This window comes from Silurus aristotelis, assembly GCF_946808225.1.
Source record: "Silurus aristotelis genome assembly, chromosome: 23".
NCBI classification, from domain to species: Eukaryota; Metazoa; Chordata; class Actinopteri; order Siluriformes; family Siluridae; genus Silurus; species Silurus aristotelis.
The window spans coordinates 3354340-3375396 of record NC_139596.1 but is presented as its reverse complement, the minus strand read 5'-3'; the positions used below and the strand labels follow the sequence as shown (position 1 = coordinate 3375396).

At 39.7% G+C, this 21057-nt stretch overlaps 1 protein-coding gene across 3 annotated transcripts in view; it reads right to left on the bottom strand.

Annotated features, from left to right (window-relative positions):
- Nucleotides 1–449: 449 nt before the first annotated feature.
- rorb (RAR-related orphan receptor B) overlaps nt 450–21057 on the bottom strand; it is a 28744-nt gene continuing 8136 nt past the window's right edge. The window contains exons 2-11 of one of the 3 annotated variants that reach the window (XR_014531017.1): nt 10238–10323; nt 9462–9603; nt 8210–8599; nt 7968–8089; nt 7233–7365; nt 5606–5713; nt 5388–5498; nt 4929–5041; nt 765–4222; nt 450–689 (exon numbers count right to left, since the gene is read on the bottom strand). Coding sequence is in view for 2 of the 3 variants with exons in the window: in XM_083526400.1 (XP_083382526.1) it covers nt 4064–4222; nt 4929–5041; nt 5388–5498; nt 5606–5713; nt 7233–7365; nt 7968–8089; nt 8210–8599; nt 9462–9603; nt 10238–10323; nt 12022–12040 (1383 nt within the window). In the remaining variant the exon portion in view is untranslated. Of the gene's footprint in view, nt 4223–4928; nt 5042–5387; nt 5499–5605; nt 5714–7232; nt 7366–7967; nt 8090–8209; nt 8600–9461; nt 9604–10237; nt 10324–12021; nt 12082–21057 lie in introns of those variants that run through there. The other 2 variants (XM_083526400.1, XM_083526401.1) reach the window with 2 other exon arrangements.

Genomic DNA, 21057 nt, shown 5'->3' with positions numbered 1-21057 from the left:
CAAACCGTGAAATATATATATATATATATATATATATTATAATAATAATTAAAAAAAAAACTTTCGTCGCCACATTTATTGAGCATGGAAAAGGATCTGGAGCTTATTCAGCATAATCATACACTCTATAAATAAACTAATTTACATCAAGATCGTAGGAAAAACATATTAATAATAATAATTACAGTATTCTATTTTTTTTTATCACTTTTATCAGTATTTACAGGCCTGCGGGCCTTTCACGAGTAGGGCCTAATAATTATTTAACCTGTCAGCAGTATGCATATAGACAAACACACCAAAGCCTTGTCTGGGTAGTTCTCATTGCAGGTAATATTTCAGAAATTTTAAAGATTATAATTCTTTTTTTTTTTTTTTGTGTGTCTCCGAAAATTTCTTTAATTTTTCCCTTTTTTTTTTTTTTTTTTTTTTTTTTTTTTTAAATAGGATTTATTTTTATTTTTATTTAAACTAATAAAAGGTTAAGTCCCTGAGATGGATGCTTTGCTGTTGCACCCGGAAGTTGATTGTCTTAAATTGTTCTTAAGGAAAATAACCCCCCCCCCTGCTATCTAATGCAGGACATTTCAGAAGTTGTAGTGGTGGGTGTGTATCATGTATAAATACAGAATCTCACAGTGAAAAATTAGTGCACCCCTCACATTTCAGCAATCATTTTAGTCTATCTTCTAAAGGGACAATACTATAGAAATGAAACTTGGATACATTTTAGTGTAGTCAATGTGCAGATTGTATATCAGTACAGATTCACTGTCTTCTGAAAATAACTCTACATTTAGCCATTATTGTCAATATACCTGTCCAAGAGCATTAATTACTGGAACCATGTCCTGTGGTCTAATGAGACTAAGATAAACTTGTTTGGCGCAAATGGTGTCCAGAGTGTGTGGTGACGCCCTGGTGACGAGGACCATGAAAACTGTGTCTTGCCTACAATCTGGCATGGTGGTGGTAGCATCATGGTCTGGGGCTGCATGAGTGCTGCTGATACTGGGGAGCTGCGGTTCATTGAGGGAAACATAAATTCCAACATGTTCTGTGACATTCTGAAGCAGAACATGATGCCTTCCCTTTAGAAACTGGGTCGAACAACAGTTTTCCAACATAATAACAACCCCAAACACACCGCCAAGTTGACAACTGCCTTGTTGAAGTCTGATGGAATGGACAAGTACATCTCCAGACCTATCCAGCTCAACCCTACTGAGCGCCTGTGGTGATCCTCAAGCGGAAGGTGGTGAAGCGCCATGTGTCTAACATCCAGCAGCTCCGTGATATCATTATGGGGGAGTGAAAGAGGGTACCAGCAACAACTGGTGTCAAATCTGGTGAATTTCATGCCCAGGAGGATTAAGGTGGTGCTAGATAACAATGGTGCTTTACACAAAATATTGACACTTTAACTACTCTAAAATATACCCAGGATTCTTATTTTTTTAGTATTGTCCCTTGAGAATATATGCAAAAATCATTGCTGAAATGTGAGGGGTGCACTTACATTTGTGAGATACCGTACTGTATATACATACACACTCAGCACTTCAATGTGTATCGCCTTCATATAAGTGCTTTCTTATCCTCATTCCTTCATATCTTTTTATTTTATAATCAAGATTTGCTGATTGCACAACGCACTAGCATCTAGTATCTGCTTATGGTGTGAACAGAGCAGAGTTTCAGACGACAAAACCTGGAAAATCTATACTATGGCTTTGTGGCCTGTTCGGAAAACAGATTGAACCGAATAGCAAAACACAACCTGGATAAATATTTGAAATTATTCGAAATGTTATGGCTTTTCGGGTTTGCCTCAGGTTAAACCTGGCTGTATATGTGGGGAAAAGATGGAATTGCTATTGAGTGCTTCGAGATTGCTTTTTTTTTCCTTTATACTTCCTGATTATCTGATGAGATATACTTTGAATGAATGGGTGGTTGTTGTAAAATTGCATTTTTGCCTGAGAGAAATAGGACAACATGGACCCTCTCAGTTTGTAGTACTAGAATAATAGAAAAGCTACAGTACATGATTGTCAGAGCTACAATATTGCCACTCCAGTGGACGACCAGATTTACCGAATATCGTTTGGAAGAAAACATGGTGTTTGGTTTTCGTTTAAAATAATGAGGTTTCCAAAGCTGCCACTGTCACTGCAAGTCAAGATGGTGGAATTCTTTCCCTCCCCCGTATAAATGGATTATTCCTGGACTAGAATCTGGATTCAGCTCCATTTTCTAGTACAATTTTAATCCAATCAATCTAATCAAATCAATCCGATTACATCCGGCTACTACATATTTATCTATGGAGCACTTTTTTATTTATTTTTTTAAAGGCATCCATTATTTACACCTATCTTTCAGATTTGTACAATGTGGGTCCGAATTTGACTAAAATAATAACGCAATAATACAAAATTCATGAAATTATTTATTGATCTGCATCACCGTCATTTTAATTGAAATTCACAGCGTAATTGGTCTGTGTCAACCTTAAGCTGTGTGGATAAATTTGTGTCAAGGTTTTTACCGGTACCGTTTGTACTTCATTACACCGTTTGATTGGCAAAACGTCCATTGAGAGCCTGAGACATTTTGTGCAATTGGTGGTTGGAAATCTAATTGTAGGACAAATTATAAAATATTAAAGCCATTATCTAGACTACTGGGCAAGGTAAAGATCCCAGGGGTCACCCAGTCTTCTGATTTGGTTGACTGGAACCCTAACTGGTGGGGTACTGTAATAGCACATAGACGGCTAGTTATCTAGTTGAGAGTGTTAATACAGAAGACAAAAGTATACTTTCTGTTGTCTCCTGATAGCATTTGTGATGTAATACTTTGAGATAAGGTTTACATTAAACAGATTATAGAGACCTTTTGGTCATATTGGTCTGCTTGTATTTGTGTTTTGACGTTTCCTCTAGCAAAATAAGTCCTACATTTATGTCTGAGATCAGGTGTCAACAGTGACACCTAGTGTTTAATTTGAGAATTCTTTAAATCTTAAATTGGACAATTTTAGTTTTTTATTGAAATCGCTCGCGGTATGGACATCATTTGTGGGAGAACACCGCAGTGCATATTTAAAGGGAACTTTTACAAAGGTTAAAGCAGCCTTACATGTGATGGAGGACCAGCGTAACATCCCAATTTAACTTTTTCTTGTGTCTCAGAGGGAAAAAAGGAATCATAAGCCTTTCATAAACGGAATTTCGACCGAATCACTAGTGCTAATGGACATTTATTGCAGCGTTGACTGATGACGTGACGATCAACCATAAGCTTTTGCAAAATATAGATATATAGATATATATCTCTATAACTTCTTATGGAAAAAAAGATCAATTAGCAATTATTGTTTTTCTCTTAGAAAATCATTTACATTTCTGTCGTTTCGAAAACATTGTTGTACCATCTATACATATCTACATGGCCCAGACAAGGCTTTTTTATTTTATTTTTTTTAAATGTACCCAAAAAGTGAAATTGTCTCTAGTATAGTTTTACTATACTCCAATTATGTACATGCGAATACTCCAAAACTAACAAAACAAGAAAGAAAAGATAACGGCCTGTTGTTAATAAATTATGACTAGAACATAAACAGAATGTGGTTTAATACTGGAATATATCAGAACTAAGGGAATTACTATGTGCTCCTCTTGGTCTGACCCTTGCCCCCACCCCTGTTTTCATATCACAATGAAAACTAAGAAAAAAGTAAAGACCAAAAAAAAAAAAAAAACTTACCCATATAAATGACAGCTTTTTAAAATGATTGCTCTAAAGTCTGTACATTTCTGCTCGGATCCTCACTAACAGGCATGTATATGTACATTCGTTTGACTGAATCGGTGAAAGTTTCGCAGTGCTGGACGTTCCTGATGTTTTTCTCGTCATGTTGTCGCCTCAGCAGTCTGGACGCCAAACATCGCCGCGTGTCATGGGTAGCTCCACCTTTTTGGGATCAGTGACTTGACTACCTGGAAGTTTAACCTTCATCCCCTCATGCACATCCCTTCCTATAAAACAATGTTTGTCACTTGGACATGACGCCGGCCGCATCGGGGTTGAAAAGCTCTTTGTAGAGCGGAGGGAAGAGCATGTTAACCGTTTCGGGGTGTAACTGCTGGAAAGCCTGAAGCTCCTCTGTGTGCAGGGTGCACAGTGCTGCTAGTGTGGGGATTCGACCGATCAGCTGGAAAGAAGGTGCGACAGGGTTAGCTGCTTTCACAACAAATAGATCTCAATGTTGGTGCACACAGTGTAAGGAATGGAATGTGTATTGGGTGAACAATGAATTCACAACAAAAATTATTTCGAAAAGCTAAATGGTCAAATCTGGCAACTTTGTGGACCTGGCTATAAGATTTCACACTTTGCTCCCAATTTGCTATTATAAAAACCTTTCTATTGAGATGTTCCATTAGAATATAGTGTGGAGATTTGTAGGATTTAATTTAGCTACAAGGGTGTTAGTAATGTCAGGTACTGGTGTAGGTGAAGTTAGGAGGCCTGGCATTCCAATTTATCCCAAAGATGTTGGGGTTGAGGTTGAGGACAATTTGAGGTTTACTTTTTCCAATGTTTTGTACAAGTTTTCAACATTATGAACATGGATGGGGTGCCAATAGATTTCTTGTAGGATTTTATAAGACCCTCTGGTCTCTGTATATACATTGCCTGACTTTTTGTTCATTTGTAACTTGGTTTTGCCGCTAAATTGGGATTCGTCTGTTTTGATATTAAAGACTGTTTTATCTGCACTCGCATGCAATTCCGTGATTTTCGGTTTACGTGACTACATGGAACAGTAAATGTCAATTACACATTTAGCAAAAAAATAAATAAAATTGTGTACTGTATGAAAATCGTTGGTTTAAAAAGATGAAGCGCAGTGGTACCTTTGTGAGTGCGTCCTCATCCATGTGGTTCTTCTGCATTATGTGCTGGAGGGCCAAGTAGATTTTCTCTTGAAGCTTCTGGACTTTCCTTGGTTCCATTAACCAGGGCCGATCTAAGTGGAAAAAACACCCAGCTGTGTCAGCATTATATTCCTTCATTAAGCAGTTTCAACAGTATGCATAGTCTGTGAACTTCAGGGGATGTTAGCAAAGCCGATCAATCATCTGAATTGTATTTGGGAGGTAGGAGAATACCAGAGAACCCTGAGGAAACCCAGGCAGAGCTGAGCTAAGAATTGATCCAGAGACTCTGGAATTTAAAGGTAGTAACTTCTGACAAAAGAGTCACCTCCACCATAGGTGCCACCAGTGATCCTGACAGTGGCTAGCCCAGTCCAAGATGGTTTCTTTATCCACTCAAAACTGATCTCCAAACTTTCTTTAAGCATGAAAACGAACCTGTTGAGATGAGGACGGCTGCAGAGAACAGTGCGATCTCCTCTTCGGTCAGCTGCAGAGAGCACAGACTCTTGGCGAAGTCGAACATGGCGCCGACCAGATCGTCGCAGCCTACAGGAGAGAGAAACCAAACGCTAAGGTCAGACACATGCAGGGGCGAAATGTAAAATCAACAACAACAACAACAACAACAACAAGAAAAAAGCAACCAGACATACCGAGCGCTTTGAATATCTGAATGCCGCCGTATTTGCCCTCGAACAGAACAGTGTTGTTAAGAGGGTTAAAGGCTCTGCACATTCTTACCAGCACCACCTCCAGACAACCTGAGAGAGACACAGATTATAGTTTATTACTCTTTAGTGTTACTTAAAATTTTTTTATATTTTCGATATTATATTAATATTATTAGTATTACTCCATATCGTATCATATTGTAGCTATTCATGATTCAATTCAATTTCCCAAAAACCTCAGTTCTGGCTGAAGAAAACTCTTGAAGCATAATGCCACCACTAACCTAGGTTGTTCTTCTGGCAACGGTTCTCTTCTTTTTTCTACTCCAAACATAAACTTTATGGGCAAAAAGTTTTTTCTTTATTTTTCCACTTTTACATCCATATGTGGTTCCTCTGGATGTCTTTGGATATGATCACATGACATTTTTCTTTCACTTCAACTAAGAGCTAGCTCAATGAGTATATGCTTACATGGGTTGGAGTGCAAGATCAAGTGCGTGTGCCCCTCACCCTTCATCAGTACCTGATTTTACTAATGCCCTTTTGGCTGAATTAATCTCTACAACCGCATTTTAAAATCTAGTGGAACATTATCCCAGAAAAAGTGGAGGTTTTTATAACAAAAAATGGGGATTACGTGTGGAAATAAAGATATATGAATTTTATAGTCAGGTGGCCACAAACCTTTGGCTATAGCGTGTACTATTTGGAATTGGCAACACATTTTGCCACATAGTCTGAGGTGATTTAGTTAAGACTGGATGTTATTTGTGTAAAAAAGGGCTTCTGTCTAGCATTCCTACCCCCATACCCGAGTCATGCGAAGAATATATGAGATTATTATGCACATGCAAATCAGTTGTCAAATATTCCTGATATTCCAGATATTCCACATTAATGTAACCAATGATGTTTTTTTTTTTTTAAACTAAACAGTTGGATCATTGCTGTGGAATGAGAGTGGTAAAGGACTTCTTATCAGAAGGTGATGAGTTAAAAACACCAAGCTGCCATTTTTTGGGCTCTTTAGCAATGCCTTTACCCCACAACTGCTCAGCTATAGAAATGGCAGTGGTGACAGTGGCAAGAGAAAACTTAATGATTAGTATTAAGAAGAATCCGTGAGAGGAACCAGACTCAAAAGGGAATCCATCCTCATCTAGGGTACACCATTTATTTTATTATAGTTCAGAACATAATTACTTCTACCTAGAGCACTAGTTACTGTAGCAAGCATGCTCATCTGCAGTTTTTTATTTATTTATAGTGGACACTCTTGTCCAGAGTGACTTGCAGTTATCTCATTTATACCACATTTATATTAACTGTGGGCAGACCCAGACTAGCATCCCTCATCCTCACAAATATATACCTTCCTTCCTTGTTTACTGCAGTTGCAGAATAATCAGCTTTGAATCTAAAGGCAGGTTGATTTATTGTCTGATTTCTGCTTTGACTTCATTTCTCTCTAGAATTTAAGACAATGGCATTTACTAGATGTTCCACTCAAACAGCTGTAGTATTGTGTTTGTGGTATACAAAAAAAAAAAAAAAAAACATACACAGATATGTGGTTTAGGTGGGCTTGATGGTGAGGGGTTCAGACCTGATTTGAGCAGCAGGATCTGGTCATTCTGACAGAGCTCCATGAAGCCTGTGATGCGCTTGGCGAACTCCACCACGTACTGAATGGCATGAGTGATTTGAATTGCACACTGCTGCCACAGTGCCTCCCGTGACTGCACACACACACATATGCACACATGCACTGGTTATTATCTTAAAAAGAGTAATAGAGTGAGAAAGGGAACTTCGAGACAGACAGAGAGAATGAGTGAGAAAGAGAGAGTGAGAGTAAGGGGGAGAGAGATAGAGTGAGAGAATAAAAGAGAGTGGAAGAGAGAAGGAATAATAGAGAGTGAGGGAAAGGGTGTGAAATGTAGAGAACGATTGAGAGAAAAAGAGCGACAGAGAGTAATAGTGTGTGACAAAATGGGGAAAAACAGAAAGTAAGTACAAGACAAAGTGAGAGAGAAAGAGAGAGAGGGAGAGGAAGAGAGAGCTGCAAACAAAGCTGTGATTTCTTTAGCTGTAAACACTTAATGTCTTGTTGGTGGTACAAATTGCATGTCTTTGTCCTAAGGGGTAAACAGAAATGCTGACACTGGAGACTCTTTTCCATACCTGATCTTTTTTAATCCATTTACTATTAGTCTCTGTGGAACTGTAAAATCCTCTGTTATAGTCAATAAATCAGCACTTTCTGACCATTCATAATTAATGCACTTTGTGCAGCACCCTCTGGTGGCTCCACCTATGCAAGCAAAAAATCAAACCTCACCTTGCTTTGGTACATTTTGACCTCCTCGTACGAGTGGGTCTGCCAGGACAACTGCTGCAGCTCCTCGCCCGTGTACTGGCATGTCTCCAGATGTGACTTGATAATATTCTGTGCAATTCGGTCTGCAGAAAGGAGCGAAACATACCACTCATTCGGGGGCACAAAATGATGACAAATTAAAACGAAACATCCAACCCATTCATTCAACTGTAAAAGGTAGAATCAGGGAGGTTTTGTCATACCGAGCTCCCCCATGGGCACTCCGGGGGCTAGCTGGCTGTCCTGGTACGAGTTGTAGGGAAAAAGGTCAGGCACGGGTGTCAGGTCGTACACGGGCTCCTGTTTGATGGGCTTCAAGCCTGCCATGTCCAGTCCGGACTGGTCAGGGCTCGGCTGAGTGGAGTCCATGCTGTAGTAGGCAGCGGGTGCGCCGTTGGCGTGCGTCTTGGCCATGTCGATAACGTGTCCATTGGTGTAGGCACCGGCCAAGTCGTGTCCGAGAGTGCTCAGGCTGGATGAGTACACATCGGCCGTCTGCTGCTGCCGCTGTTCCTGAAGCCTCTGCTGGTGCTTTTGTACCTCAGCATACAGCGAGTCACGCTGCTTTTTCGACATGCGGCCGAACTTGACCGCTGGAAAGGATCAAATAAAGGAGACAGAAAGTAAGAATGCACCCACCAGACAAGGTTAAAAAATTGAAGTGGATGGTTAACTAAAAGTAAGGTTGTTTTTTCCAACCATTTTTTTTTATAAAGCTAAGGATATGGCTTGTACTCCAACGATTACGGGTAATAATAAGAATCATTCCAGATAAAAATGTGTTACACCAATTTTCATTATTGCCATTGGGTGCTTTTACAATGTTTTGTCTGTTTTAACAGAACCCTTCTGCATCCTTTCCCTCAGTATGGTTCTTTAGACAGGTGAGAAACACTTTGGTGGCAGAAAGCAAATGGAACAAGATGACCTGCATGAAATGCATTTATTTGGTGGCCAAATGTAGCTTTTTTGTGCTTTTTTTTTCTAAGAAGAACCCTAGATTCTAGGGTTGTAGATTCCTATAGTCTGTGGTAAAAGTTTAGTGTTCAAATCTGTTTGACATGAATGAATGAATCACTGGATTTTAACTCAAAATTATACTTGTGAGATTTTAAGGGAGTCTGTTAGCATTATTATAGCAGGGTATAAGAAAAGAAATGACATGTGCCTAATTTTCGACCAGTGTGCTAACATTATTTTAGTAATATACACCTCTTAAGTAATATACATTGGAACCCTATGAGTTACTGATCGGAAAATCAGGGGTTCAAGCGCCAGTATCACCAACAACCACTTGAGCAAAGCCCTTAACCCTCTGTGTTTCAGGGGCGCTGTATCATGGCTGTCCCTGAGCCCTACCCCAGTTTGCTAACATTTCTTGGGTTTTGCAAAGAAAGAATTTTTATTGTGTACAATTAATATTGCAAGTTTTAGTGATAGAAGCGGCTGCCTCACCGTCCCGGGACATGCCCAGAGCCAGACACTTTTGCAGGCGGCAGTGCTGGCAGCGGTTTCGGTTGGTTCTATCAATCAGGCAGTTGCGCTGCCGAGGGCACGAGTACGAGGCGTTGTTCTGTTGACTTCTCCTGAAAAAACCCTGTGGTGCCACATGGTACAGTAAAGACGTCATTGGTAGAACAGCAATAAGAAATGTTCAATAAAAACAACACTATAACAAAAAGAAATAAATAGTCCACATAGCTAGCCAATCAGCCAATCGTGTGGCGGCAGCACAAGGCATAAAACCGTGCAGATTCATGTCAAGAGCGCCTGATTAAGTCTCAGCTTCTTGTTCCTGGTGATCTGGAGTTGAAGTGTTTTTGTAGCTCATCCAGCACAAGGTTCAATGTGTTCATAGGTGCTTTTTTGCTCAAACTGTTTGCAAAGAATGAGTATTTGAGTTACCCCAACATGGTCATTTTGCACTGAGCTTTCACTTCAAAACAGCTCTCAGTCTGTAGAAAAACCATTTGGAGTGAATCCGTGTGCAAAAACCTATTGGAGATAGGCAGTTTCTGAAATATTCAGACCACCAACAACCATAGTCAAAGTCCCTGAGGTCACATTATTTCTTCATTCTGATGTATCCACCCAATTGGATGCGTTGTGATCCTGCTACATGACTGGCTGATTGGATAACGGAGCAGGTACACAGTACAGGTGTGTATGCACTACACACAACACGATAAAGCGACATAAACCGCGTCAATACAAAAACGATGCATTCTCACCTTACACCCTTCACACGTGATGACCCCATAATGGATCCCTGAGGACTTGTCTCCACAGATTTTGCATGGTATAACTTCGATTTGGGCTGCAGGGGGAAAAAAAGAGAGAGAGAAAAAGAACAAGGTAAGAAAACGTGTTGCGCAAGCGCTCGGCGGTTAGATAAAGACTGACATAATGAAGGGCCACTTCACACCCGAGACTCTGCTGCGCTAATAATTTTGACACGGGTGGCCCATTTCACAAAAAGCTGTCGACGTTGAAGCTGCGAGGACAGGAAAGAATAAAAAAAGGCGCCTTGCTTTTCCTGCACATGTGTACGCCGAGCACTCTAGCACGCGCCTGGAACAGAATGTTCCGTGAAAGAAAAAAAAAAAAGCTACAGGAAATACAAAGATCACCTCTTTGTTTGGTGCCACGGTTGGCCGTCTTTGTTAAAAGAAATTGAACAGAGAGAAACCTCTTCACTTGTTATGAAATGGAGTACAGTACTTATGAACGACAGACCTTATTTAAAGACAGGAAGGACAGGAAATTTCTTGGTTAAAACAAAAATTTCTTTTTTTTTAAATCATTACCATGACATTAACCCACTATATCAGCCAATTGTGCCTGAGCTTCAGGTCATGGACTGTAGAACTCAAGAGTGTGTTAAATACAATATACCCAAGCCATGAAGTGGCAAAGCATCCCCACATCATCACACTACCACCACATGTTTCCCTCTTAGTATTATGTTCTAATGGGGATCTTATTCTTGTTTTTGGCTTCGCACAAGATCTTCCAAAAGTTGCAATTTCCTCTCAGTCCAAAAATTAAACATCCTTAAAGGCCATCAAGGTGTTTTTGAAAGGCAAATGTAAGCTTTTTGGGTTCAATGTTCTTCCTAATTATCACTGGATTTTGCCTTGTAGGTCTACCCAGATCGAATTCTTACTCACTTTCTTTCTAACAAGAGAAATGTTTTGTTCTTTTTGTGATTTCCTAAGCAAATGGGAAGATTCACAGCTGTTCCAGTCTGCTATTAGACACAATGGCACTTGATTAATTCTGTTTAATGATTCATCTGCTGTTTATTGTTTTAACACTAATAAATACAGATACATAGCTTGTTTTTTTTTTTTAAAACAAAAATTATGCCAAAACTGTCAGGTCTGCAAAATTAATATTTGATCACGATCAATCACAATCTGCACTATGGATGGTTAATATTTTTGGGGGGTAAATTATATATTTTTTATAATTCGTATTAATAAAAGGAAATATTGAAAACTACAGGAGATAGGACAGGCTCTTGCAATGACAAAGAGACACACAATACCTTATCTGAGACAGAAAGATGGAAATTAAATCAAGGAAAAAAAAAAGAGAGAGAGAGAGAGAGAGAGAGAGAGAGAGAGAAAGACAGAGTAAGGGATGCATGCTGAGGCTGCACGCTCACTATAAAGAGATTAGCGACCCATTCTAATCCTTAATCATTCTTACACACGTTCTTCTACACAGACTTATCTGATGCGGCGACTCTCAATTAATTTCCCTGCACATTCTGTTGCACTGCAAAGAATTTCCAAAAATAATTATTTCAATAGATAAATAACAAGATACAAAACTCTACAAAATGAATAGGTTTAATTTGTTTCTGCTGAACCAGGAATAACCCCCATGCTCAAGGTTTCCTCATTTAAATCGCATTAACTTGACTGACCAAGTGAGGTAACAAGTGACCTACAGCGTAAAAAAAGTATAGAACTTGCAAAGAATAAATATAGAAAAGCATGTTACTTACCGACAACATCTGATTTCATTTTCACCCTAAAGCACTGCAGACATGTGTATGTATCTAAGTGTGTATGAGCATGCGTGGATGAGTGTGCATGTGTGGTAGCACATGGATGTGTCCGATAATCTGTCTGTGAATACATACTTAGAGTTGCTGTGTGTGTGTGTGTGTTGTACATATATTTCTTTATGTATACTTCTTTTTGCAACATATACAACCTATGCATATATGTATTATCTATAGATTTAAAGCATATGTGCATATGCACATGCTATAAATATGTGTACACATTTAATTTCCCATTCCACATTTAGTCCCCATTTGCTGTTAAAACCTCCACTCTTCTGGGAAGATGTTCCACCAGATTTTGGAGTGTGCATGTGAAGATTTTTGTTTATTTATCCACAAAGGTATTAGTAAAGTCTGGTACTAATGTAGATGAGGTAAGGAGGCCTTGGGTTCAATCAGCATTCATCCCAAAGGTGTTCATTAGGGTTGAGGTCAGAGCTTTATAGCAGGGCACTCAAGATCTTAGACATATTTTCATCCCATGTAAAGCATATCTTCATGGAGTTGGAACAGGTTTGGATCTACAAGTTTAAGTGAATGCAAAATTTCATGCTCACACATCTAAAGACAACTTGGTGGTAACCGTTTGGGAAAGAACAAAATTTGCCTGGAAAAGTCAATTATCCCAATACTTTGATCCATATAGTGGATGTGTGGCAGCCTGGGAAAGCCCTTCAACTTTGGTAAAGTTCATTTGATTATTTTTCCTTATCATCTGTGAAAGTTGTTCCAAATGCAATTCTAGGGTTAAGGGTTAATTAATAATGTGATAATGTGTTACAGTTTCTATAGTGACAGCTTCTTTACAGGGACTTGAATGGTGGATGATGAAGTTTATTGAACACTAATTATCTAATAATAACACTATAATATAATATAATAATATAATAATAATATAATAATAACACTAATAATCACATAATCATTGATGTAGTCTTGTAGATTTCTTTAAGGGGATTGTTACTTTATATAGAGTCTCCAGTGTCTAACTAACAACTGATTAGATTAGGCAAGTTCAGGAATGAGTTAAAGCCAGAGTTCTGGAAGCAAAAAACACCGACCGGGGTGATCAGTGTGATCGCTCAGACCTTTGTCATACAAAATTGTAGTTGTTCGAAGCTTACTGCTGAATCAAAACTTTTATACACTTGATTTCAGTCACTGTTAGTGCTATAGTCAACAGAAAAAGAACAAGAACCACAATTATATCCATTGAAACAAGTGATCCATTGAACTATTGATAGGTAACTGCAAAGCTGCAAACCAATTATTTAAGCTTTTCAATATCATTGGTGTAAGAATTCTCGTTCACGATTCAAGCAAGATTCAATTTAATGACATGTTCAAGACCAAAACTAGCAGAGATCGAGTCAATCGAGTCATCCTTTGTACAATTTAAGGGTAGGACTTCGCTTAGTCAAGACCATGAGCAAGACAACTGCCTAAGACAGAGTCCAAGTCGATTTCAAATCTCATAACCAGACTCAAATCATATTTGAGAATAAAATATAAGGGACGTGGTAGTTAGGGCTCTGGGGTACTAATCGCAAGGTTGGGGGTTCAAGCCCCAGTATTGCTCTTGCGCAAGGCCCTTTTAACCCTTTGTGCTCTAGGGGTGCTGTATCTGCGCTCTGACCCTAGTTTTCTTACATTGCTGGGATTTGTGAAGAAAGAATTTAATTGTGGTGTACTGGACATGTAAAAATCAAGTAAAAGACAAGTAAAAATCATATTTAAATCCCAGCTGGCCAAAGTTGAAAAGTGTGACCATGAGCACCTCAGGTAGTTTTCCGCCATACTGATTCTAATGAAGAGCATTAATCTGAACTTTTAGAATGATGAAGGGTTGCGCACACAATATGTTTGATTATTGTCTTATCAATATTGTACAGCTGATCAACAATGAAATCAAGGTTGTGTGCACACCAGGAAACACGAAACCGCAAAAGTGACTGATGCACGACAGACGAACGTAGAAACAATATAGAATCTACGTTTCTTGATCTTGACTTTGTAGTGCTTTGCTGGACTGACTCAGTCATTCAGTAAACGAGTGACACATTCATTTGCTGACTCGTTTTGTATGGGACAAAGTCAATACTGCACACACTTGTCAGTTATGTCCAGCTGCCTGGCATCAAGAAGCACTTTCTAGTGCCAGAGCTAAACTGGGTCAAACAATTTAACTGAACAGAGTCCACACAAACACATGCACACACACAAACACAACACTGTGGTTGTCCACACACAGACCTTTGCCCAATTCGGTAATGACGTAATCTTTTATTTAATTTATTTCTATCAGCAAAAAGTTATTGGTTTGGGAAAAACAAAGAAACCGCCATTTTGTTTTACTCCTGGGTAGGACTGTTATGTCAATAGTGTGCTTTCCGAATTCTATTCAAAATTAGGTTGTAAGCTGAGCATGGTAGTGGGATGCTGATGCACGTGAATACGCTCTGTGTGTGTGTGTGTGTGTGTTAGAATGGCCAGAGGCTCTACATGCGTAGGCCTGTCAAAAAAAATAAGGAAATGTCCGTGTCTGTGCCTTGGTTGCCAGGACGACCAGCGCCTCCCTGGGGTTTGTGGGTAGGAGGCACGTATAGTCTTCCTGTCACTACGATCATCCATGCCATCATCACGTTCGGGCAGGATGTTATGTCAGCACAAACCCCCGAACCCTAAAAATGTTCGTTAGCACTGTTTAAGCCCTGTTTTCTGTTTGAACGTAACACACCCTTACAGAGCGTCATCACACTCGTCAAGAGATTATAGAAGCTTTGAAAATAATTTGATTGCTAAATTGATACAATGTTGATGAACGGGTTTGTGACATCTATACACACCCATTTTTTCACGTCTTTAGTTCTTATTTTACTTCCCAGATGTTGAAGAAAAATGTTCTCCCACGGTCCTAGCAGAAGCAACACAACATGACACGACTGCACCGGATGTTGGTGTGTATAAAGGCATGTCTGCGTACATTAAGGCCTATTAGCCACGAGGGCACTTTTATCTCTACATTAAGTAAGACAGGGAATGCAGTGCTGGCGATTCCATGCTTAATTCCACTTAGCTCAGGGCAGATGACACTCTAACACCCACACTCCAGCTAGCTTAGCTGCTAGGGTTTAGGGTTTGCTGTGGCGTCACTGAAACACAGTGTTAGCATACTGCAGTTCGAAAGAAACAGAGTGTGTGTCTGTGCGTGTGTGTGTGTGTGTGTGTGTGTTTGAGGTGGGAGGAAGCATGAGGACTGTAATAATTGGTTCCTAATGACAAGGTGTGCGTTTACATCTCTGGAGGAAGCTTTCCTCTCTATTTAATTAGATTCATTAAAGTGGCTAGGAGTATGTCAACTTAACCATGATCTTCTTCACACACACACACACACACACACACACACACACACACACACACACACACACACACACACACACACCATTCTGCTATTTTTTAGCTCTAAAACCAATGATTAACACATGAACAACCATCATTCTTAATAGCTTCTATTTATTGTTAGCATTTGGAGAATCTCAATTATAGGAAAATAAAATAAGCTATGTTGATACTGAAGCTTCTGTGGGGGAAAAAAAATCAGGGTGCCTTTAACATAAGCTTGGTTTCTCAGGAATCACGAGTTTAATTCCAGCATTGTGTTATTTGGCTGTTTGCCTGTTGACATGCTAAAGCTGCATATGAATATTCTAATCAGAGGCTCAGATTTGCACTGTGTAGGCGAGAGATTATTTCCACTAGGCGCACACGCGTGCACACACACACACACACACACACACACACACACACACAAAAACACTTATGAACAAACAGCCAACAAATCCATGGTTCTGGTGGGTGGCTTTCTACCAATTGATTAGACTCTCCTCGTGACTTACAGCGCTTTGGTGGAAGGTGTGTGTGTGTGTGTGTGTGTGAAGGGGAGGATTTCAGTCACACAAGTCAAGTCCAAAGACAAGTCCATTCTGGTCAGGACACTCATATAGAAAATAAGTTTATAAGCCACGCCCCTTCCGCTCTCTTAAGTAATAGATTTATGTCTACTGAAAACATAACGAAGTTGCTTGTCATTATTTAGTTGAAGACACATTTCAGTTAAATAGGCAAGGAATTAATGAGGTAAAATTTTGGATCCGTCCGTAGCAGTCTAAATTAATTCCTGTTTGGACCCCTCTGTCTTCTTCTTCTTCTTTTGGCTTCTCCCATTAGGGGTCGCCACAGCGGATCATCCTTCTCCATACCCACCTGTCCTCTACAGCTGCCTCTTTCAACCCAACTACCTGCATGTCTTTCCTCACCACATCCATAAACCTCCTCCTTGGCCTTCCTCTTTTCCTCCTTCCTGGTGGCTCCATCCTCAGCATTCTCCTACTAATATACCCCATGTCCCTCCTGTGCACATGTCCAAACCATCTCAATCGTGCCTCCCTCACCTTGTCTCCAAAACGTCCTACATGCGCTGTTCCTCTAATGTAGTGGTCTAACGTAACTCCCATTTGGTCCCATCTGGAGCGGTCTAAAGCAACCCTCTTTAGAACCACTCTTTAGGGGTCTAAAGTAATTCAAATTTTGGATCCCTCTGTAGTCGTCAAAAGTAATTCCCATTTGGACCTCTTTATAGGGGTCTAAAGTAATTCCCATCTGGACCCCTCTACAGGAATCTAAAGTTACTTCTTTTTAGATCCCTCTATAGAAGTCTAAAGGAACCATTTTGACTCTTCTGTAGCAGTCAAAGGTTTCTTTCATCTGGACCATTCTGTAACGGTATAAATTAATTCCGATTTGGTTTGAAACACGTGTACAGAAGGCAAGCTTATTTATGTGTGGAACATAATTAAAATCTAAGTTCCCTTAGGAACGTATTAAGTGGCGAACGAGAAGTTTGTTTAGTCTCCACCTCGCACTTTGAGCGCATTTTGAAAATTATTATTAAACTTAAAAACATAAGAGGAAACTAAAGTTAGCGCAGTGCCACTGTGGGTACTCACTCCATACCAGATATAAGATTTGTTTTGTGCATGCATGAAAATGCTAAAGAATCCTAACGTAACCAGGAAGTGGCTAGCGGCTAACATGTGTTGTAGTGCTGTAGATTCTTTAGTGTTTTATGTCCAGCTTTAAGAATTTCTATTAAAACGAGAAAAAGTTGACAATTCCACATATCAAGGGAGTGAATGAATGGAAGGTTGGAAGGAAGGTACGTACCGAACTGTGAATTTTGTGTACAGTTGAATCTCCAGTGGGGGTTTAAAAGTAATTCCCATTTGGACCCCTCTGAAGCGGTCTAAACTAACTCTCATTTGGACCCCTTTATAGCGGTCTAAAGTAACTCCCATTTGGACCCTTCTATAGGATTCTAAAGTAATTCCTATTTGGACCCCTCTGTAGTGGTCAAAAGTAACTCCCAGTTGGACCCCAAAAATATTCCCACAGGAAAAGTTGGGTTATGCAGCTGCTTGCTGATTTTCTTTTCCTGAAAAACATTAGTAAAGAAGTGCTTTGTATGTGTCAGAATAACAGAGACCATTTCACACCACTAAATCAGTGTGTGTAACGCAGTGCACACTGATTAGTGGTTGTCCAAATATGACTAGGAGGCCCCAGATTGGACTGGCATGTGGTGCTCATCCATGTTTAAGACCTTTTGCCTAGGGGTGGGATACGAAGACACTTGCTTAGGGCGGTCGGTTATGGATGATGGATCTTCAGGCATTATCAGTAATTAGATTATGAGTGTGATGAAGTCTGTGAGGCATTCAAGCTGCTCCAAAGTCAGATAACATTAAGGCCATTAAGGTTCATATTATAGGATAACAAAGTGGGCTATTCTGAGATTTAGCACAAGTTAGCAATCAGCTTGATAGCCATCATATAGATTGATAGTGTAGATAGATTGGGGATTCATTAACCATGAGACTTTTCTCAGTGGCCTGGAATAAAAACAATGTTGCTAAAAAGAAATCACAGAATCCCACACTCCTCAAGTTACTTTTATGTAGAACCCTTGGAAAAGGTCAGGACCATGTAAACAACCTTGAGAAAATCACGACCCAGTACTAATCCCTTGGTCCAAAAGTCAAAAACATAGCAGTGGCTTTAGTCAGCTAGGCATCCCTGCCCCCTGGTACAAAGACTGCCTGGCATTGTGGGTATTTGTTGGGGAGGCCGGGGGCATTCCCCTGCTGGCCAGCATCATCTGTGCCTGACTGTAGCACTGAGCTGTGATTGGCTACTTCACTAAGCTAACAGAAGGGCATCTATGGCTGGGGTCCAGTATACTGTACACATATGCAAATATATGGGCTCATTACTGTTCATATACTCAGTGTATAAATTAAAAAGAAATGGCAGCACACATGTTTTCTGACTCACAAAAACACATGAATAAGACACACATAAGAACACACTCACTTATAATAACTTAATAATTTATTAGAAAGTGAAAAGATTGCTTCTTTTTTTTGCTTCCATTTCTTTCTTGCTTCCTTCTATAATTTCCTACCTTCCTTCCCTTATGGAACGACTTATAGACCCTTCAATCCTTCCTTCCTTTTCTCATTTTTTCCTTATTGACTTCCCCTTTTTTCCTTTTAAATGTGTTTTTTTTAATTATTATTATTGTAAAATAAAAAAATAGTATGATGAATACTATCTTCATATAATTTACTACCCCATACAGTTTAAATGCCATACTTGACAAATACAAGACAATATTCTAATGGATTCGGTTGCAACTTCATGTTGTGCTCAATACCCAATTTCAATTTATTGCAACAAGCACAATAGAGACCCACTGGGGCAAGAATCGTGTTGCCCCAATGCTCACACTATGAGAGACAATTTGGTAAAAAAAAAAAAGGACAAATGCTAAAAACTCTCAAAAAAGCTGCTGTATAACCTGTATACTGAACAACCAAGCTTTGTCAAACCTCAGGTCACTATTTAAATTCTCACTAGCATAATTATGATCGCTTTATGACTGAAATGTGTTTGAGGCTATGCACTGAAATAGTGGATATAATTGCAGGCCTGCAGAATTCTGCTAAACCTGATTAAAGCTCAAGGTATGTATGTTTTTGACATTGGATGCACACTTCACAGCTCTACAGTCTGTAAGCATATGTGTGTGTGTGTGTGTGTGTGTGTGTGTGTGTGTGTGTGTGTGTGTGTGTGTTGGGGTGTTAGACTGCTTAAGTAGGTTAGTAAGACACTTGCCTCAGGGTGGTACAACAGTGTCATAACTGGCTGTTTGTGGGACAGCATCCTCTCTCTTTCTCTCTCTCTCTCTCTCTCTCTCTCTCTCACTCTCTCTCTCTCACACACACACACACACACACACACACACACACACACACACACACACACACACACACACACACACACACACACATCCAAACTAACACATTTAAAATAAATCTTTTGACTTGTGTATTTTTGTAACACAAAACTACTTTATGTTTTAGGGACGAACCAATTCAGTCTGTTGTTTCTTCTTCCTTTCTTGTTTTTGCTTTGTCTTTTTTTTAACTCCCTGTCTTCGCTTGTTTGTTTCTTCCTCTCTGTCTCTCTGTTTGTTTCTTTTATTCTCCCTCTCTTCCTTCCTGCCTGCCTTCCAAAGATCCTCTTTTTCCAAACCTTCCCCTTTCTCCCTTACTTCTTTCTTGCTTTCTGTATTGCCAGTGTTTCTTTCTTACTCTTCACTCTTTTCTTTTTCATTCCATGTTCTTTTCTTATTTTTTCCTTTCTCCTGCTTTTCCTTCACTTCTTCCTTCCTTTCTGTTTAGTCTTCTTTCTTCCCTCACTCTTTAAATCTTTCTATTTCATTTCTTGTTCTTGTCTCAGTTTTTCCCTTCCTTCCTTCCTTCCTTCCTTCCTTCCTTCCTTCCTTCCTTCCTTCCTTCCTTCCTTCCCAGTGTTCTTTCTTTCTTTCTTTTTTTATTTATTGTTAAAGTCTCAATTTTTCCTTTCTCCTTCGTTGCTTCCTGCCTACCTTCCTTCCATTTCTTACTCTTTTTATTTATTTTGTCTCCATTTTCTTTTTTCTTTCTCTCTCCCCTTCTCAGTTGGTGGTTGTTTCTTTCTTCTTTCCACTCTGCTTACTCTTCACTTCTTTTATTTCATTCCTCATGTCTCAGTTTTTCCCTTCTCCTTAATTCCTTCCTTCCTTCTCCCTTTCTTCCTATTTTTTCCTTTCCTCAATGGTCTCATATTAAAGAATAAAGCATAGTTAGTTATAGAACACCATCAGCTGAAAACATACCTAAACGTAAGCGTGTGTGTGTGTGTGTGTGTGTGTGTGTGTGTGTGTGTGTGTGTGTGTGTGTGTGTGTGTGCATCTCAAGGTCATCTCCATATGGCCTAGTAAGACAAACACTTGCTACTTGGGGCAAACGAAATCAGGAAGACGGTGACGCAATCTGTCCTTCAGGTCTTTTTAAGATTCTCACTTGGAATATCTGAACAATTCATCCAGCATTTTGCTTTGTTTGGAACACAAATGCTAACACAAATAATCTTCGTCACTGTTTCACGACTCTAAGAGAAGAGGTGACCATCTGTGAGCAGCAGTATGGTTCCATGCCGAGAAAGAGTATCGCAGACGCATTATTTGCTTTGAGAATGTTGACGGAAAAGTATAGAGAAGGTCAGAAGGAGTTGCATTGTGTGTTTGTGGATTTAGAGAAAGCGTACGACAGAGTGCCAAGAGAGGAATTGTGGTATTGTATGAGGAAGTGAGAGACGTATGTGAGGGTTGTGCAGGACATGTATGAGGACAGTGTGACAGCAGTGAAGTGTGCAGTAGGAACGACAGACTGGTTCAAGGTGGAAGTTGGACTGCATCAAGGATCGGCTCTGAGGCCTTTCATGTTGGCAGTGGTGATGGAAAGGTTGACCAACGAGGTCAGACAGGAGTCTCCATGGACTATGATGTTTGCGGATAATATTGTGATTTGT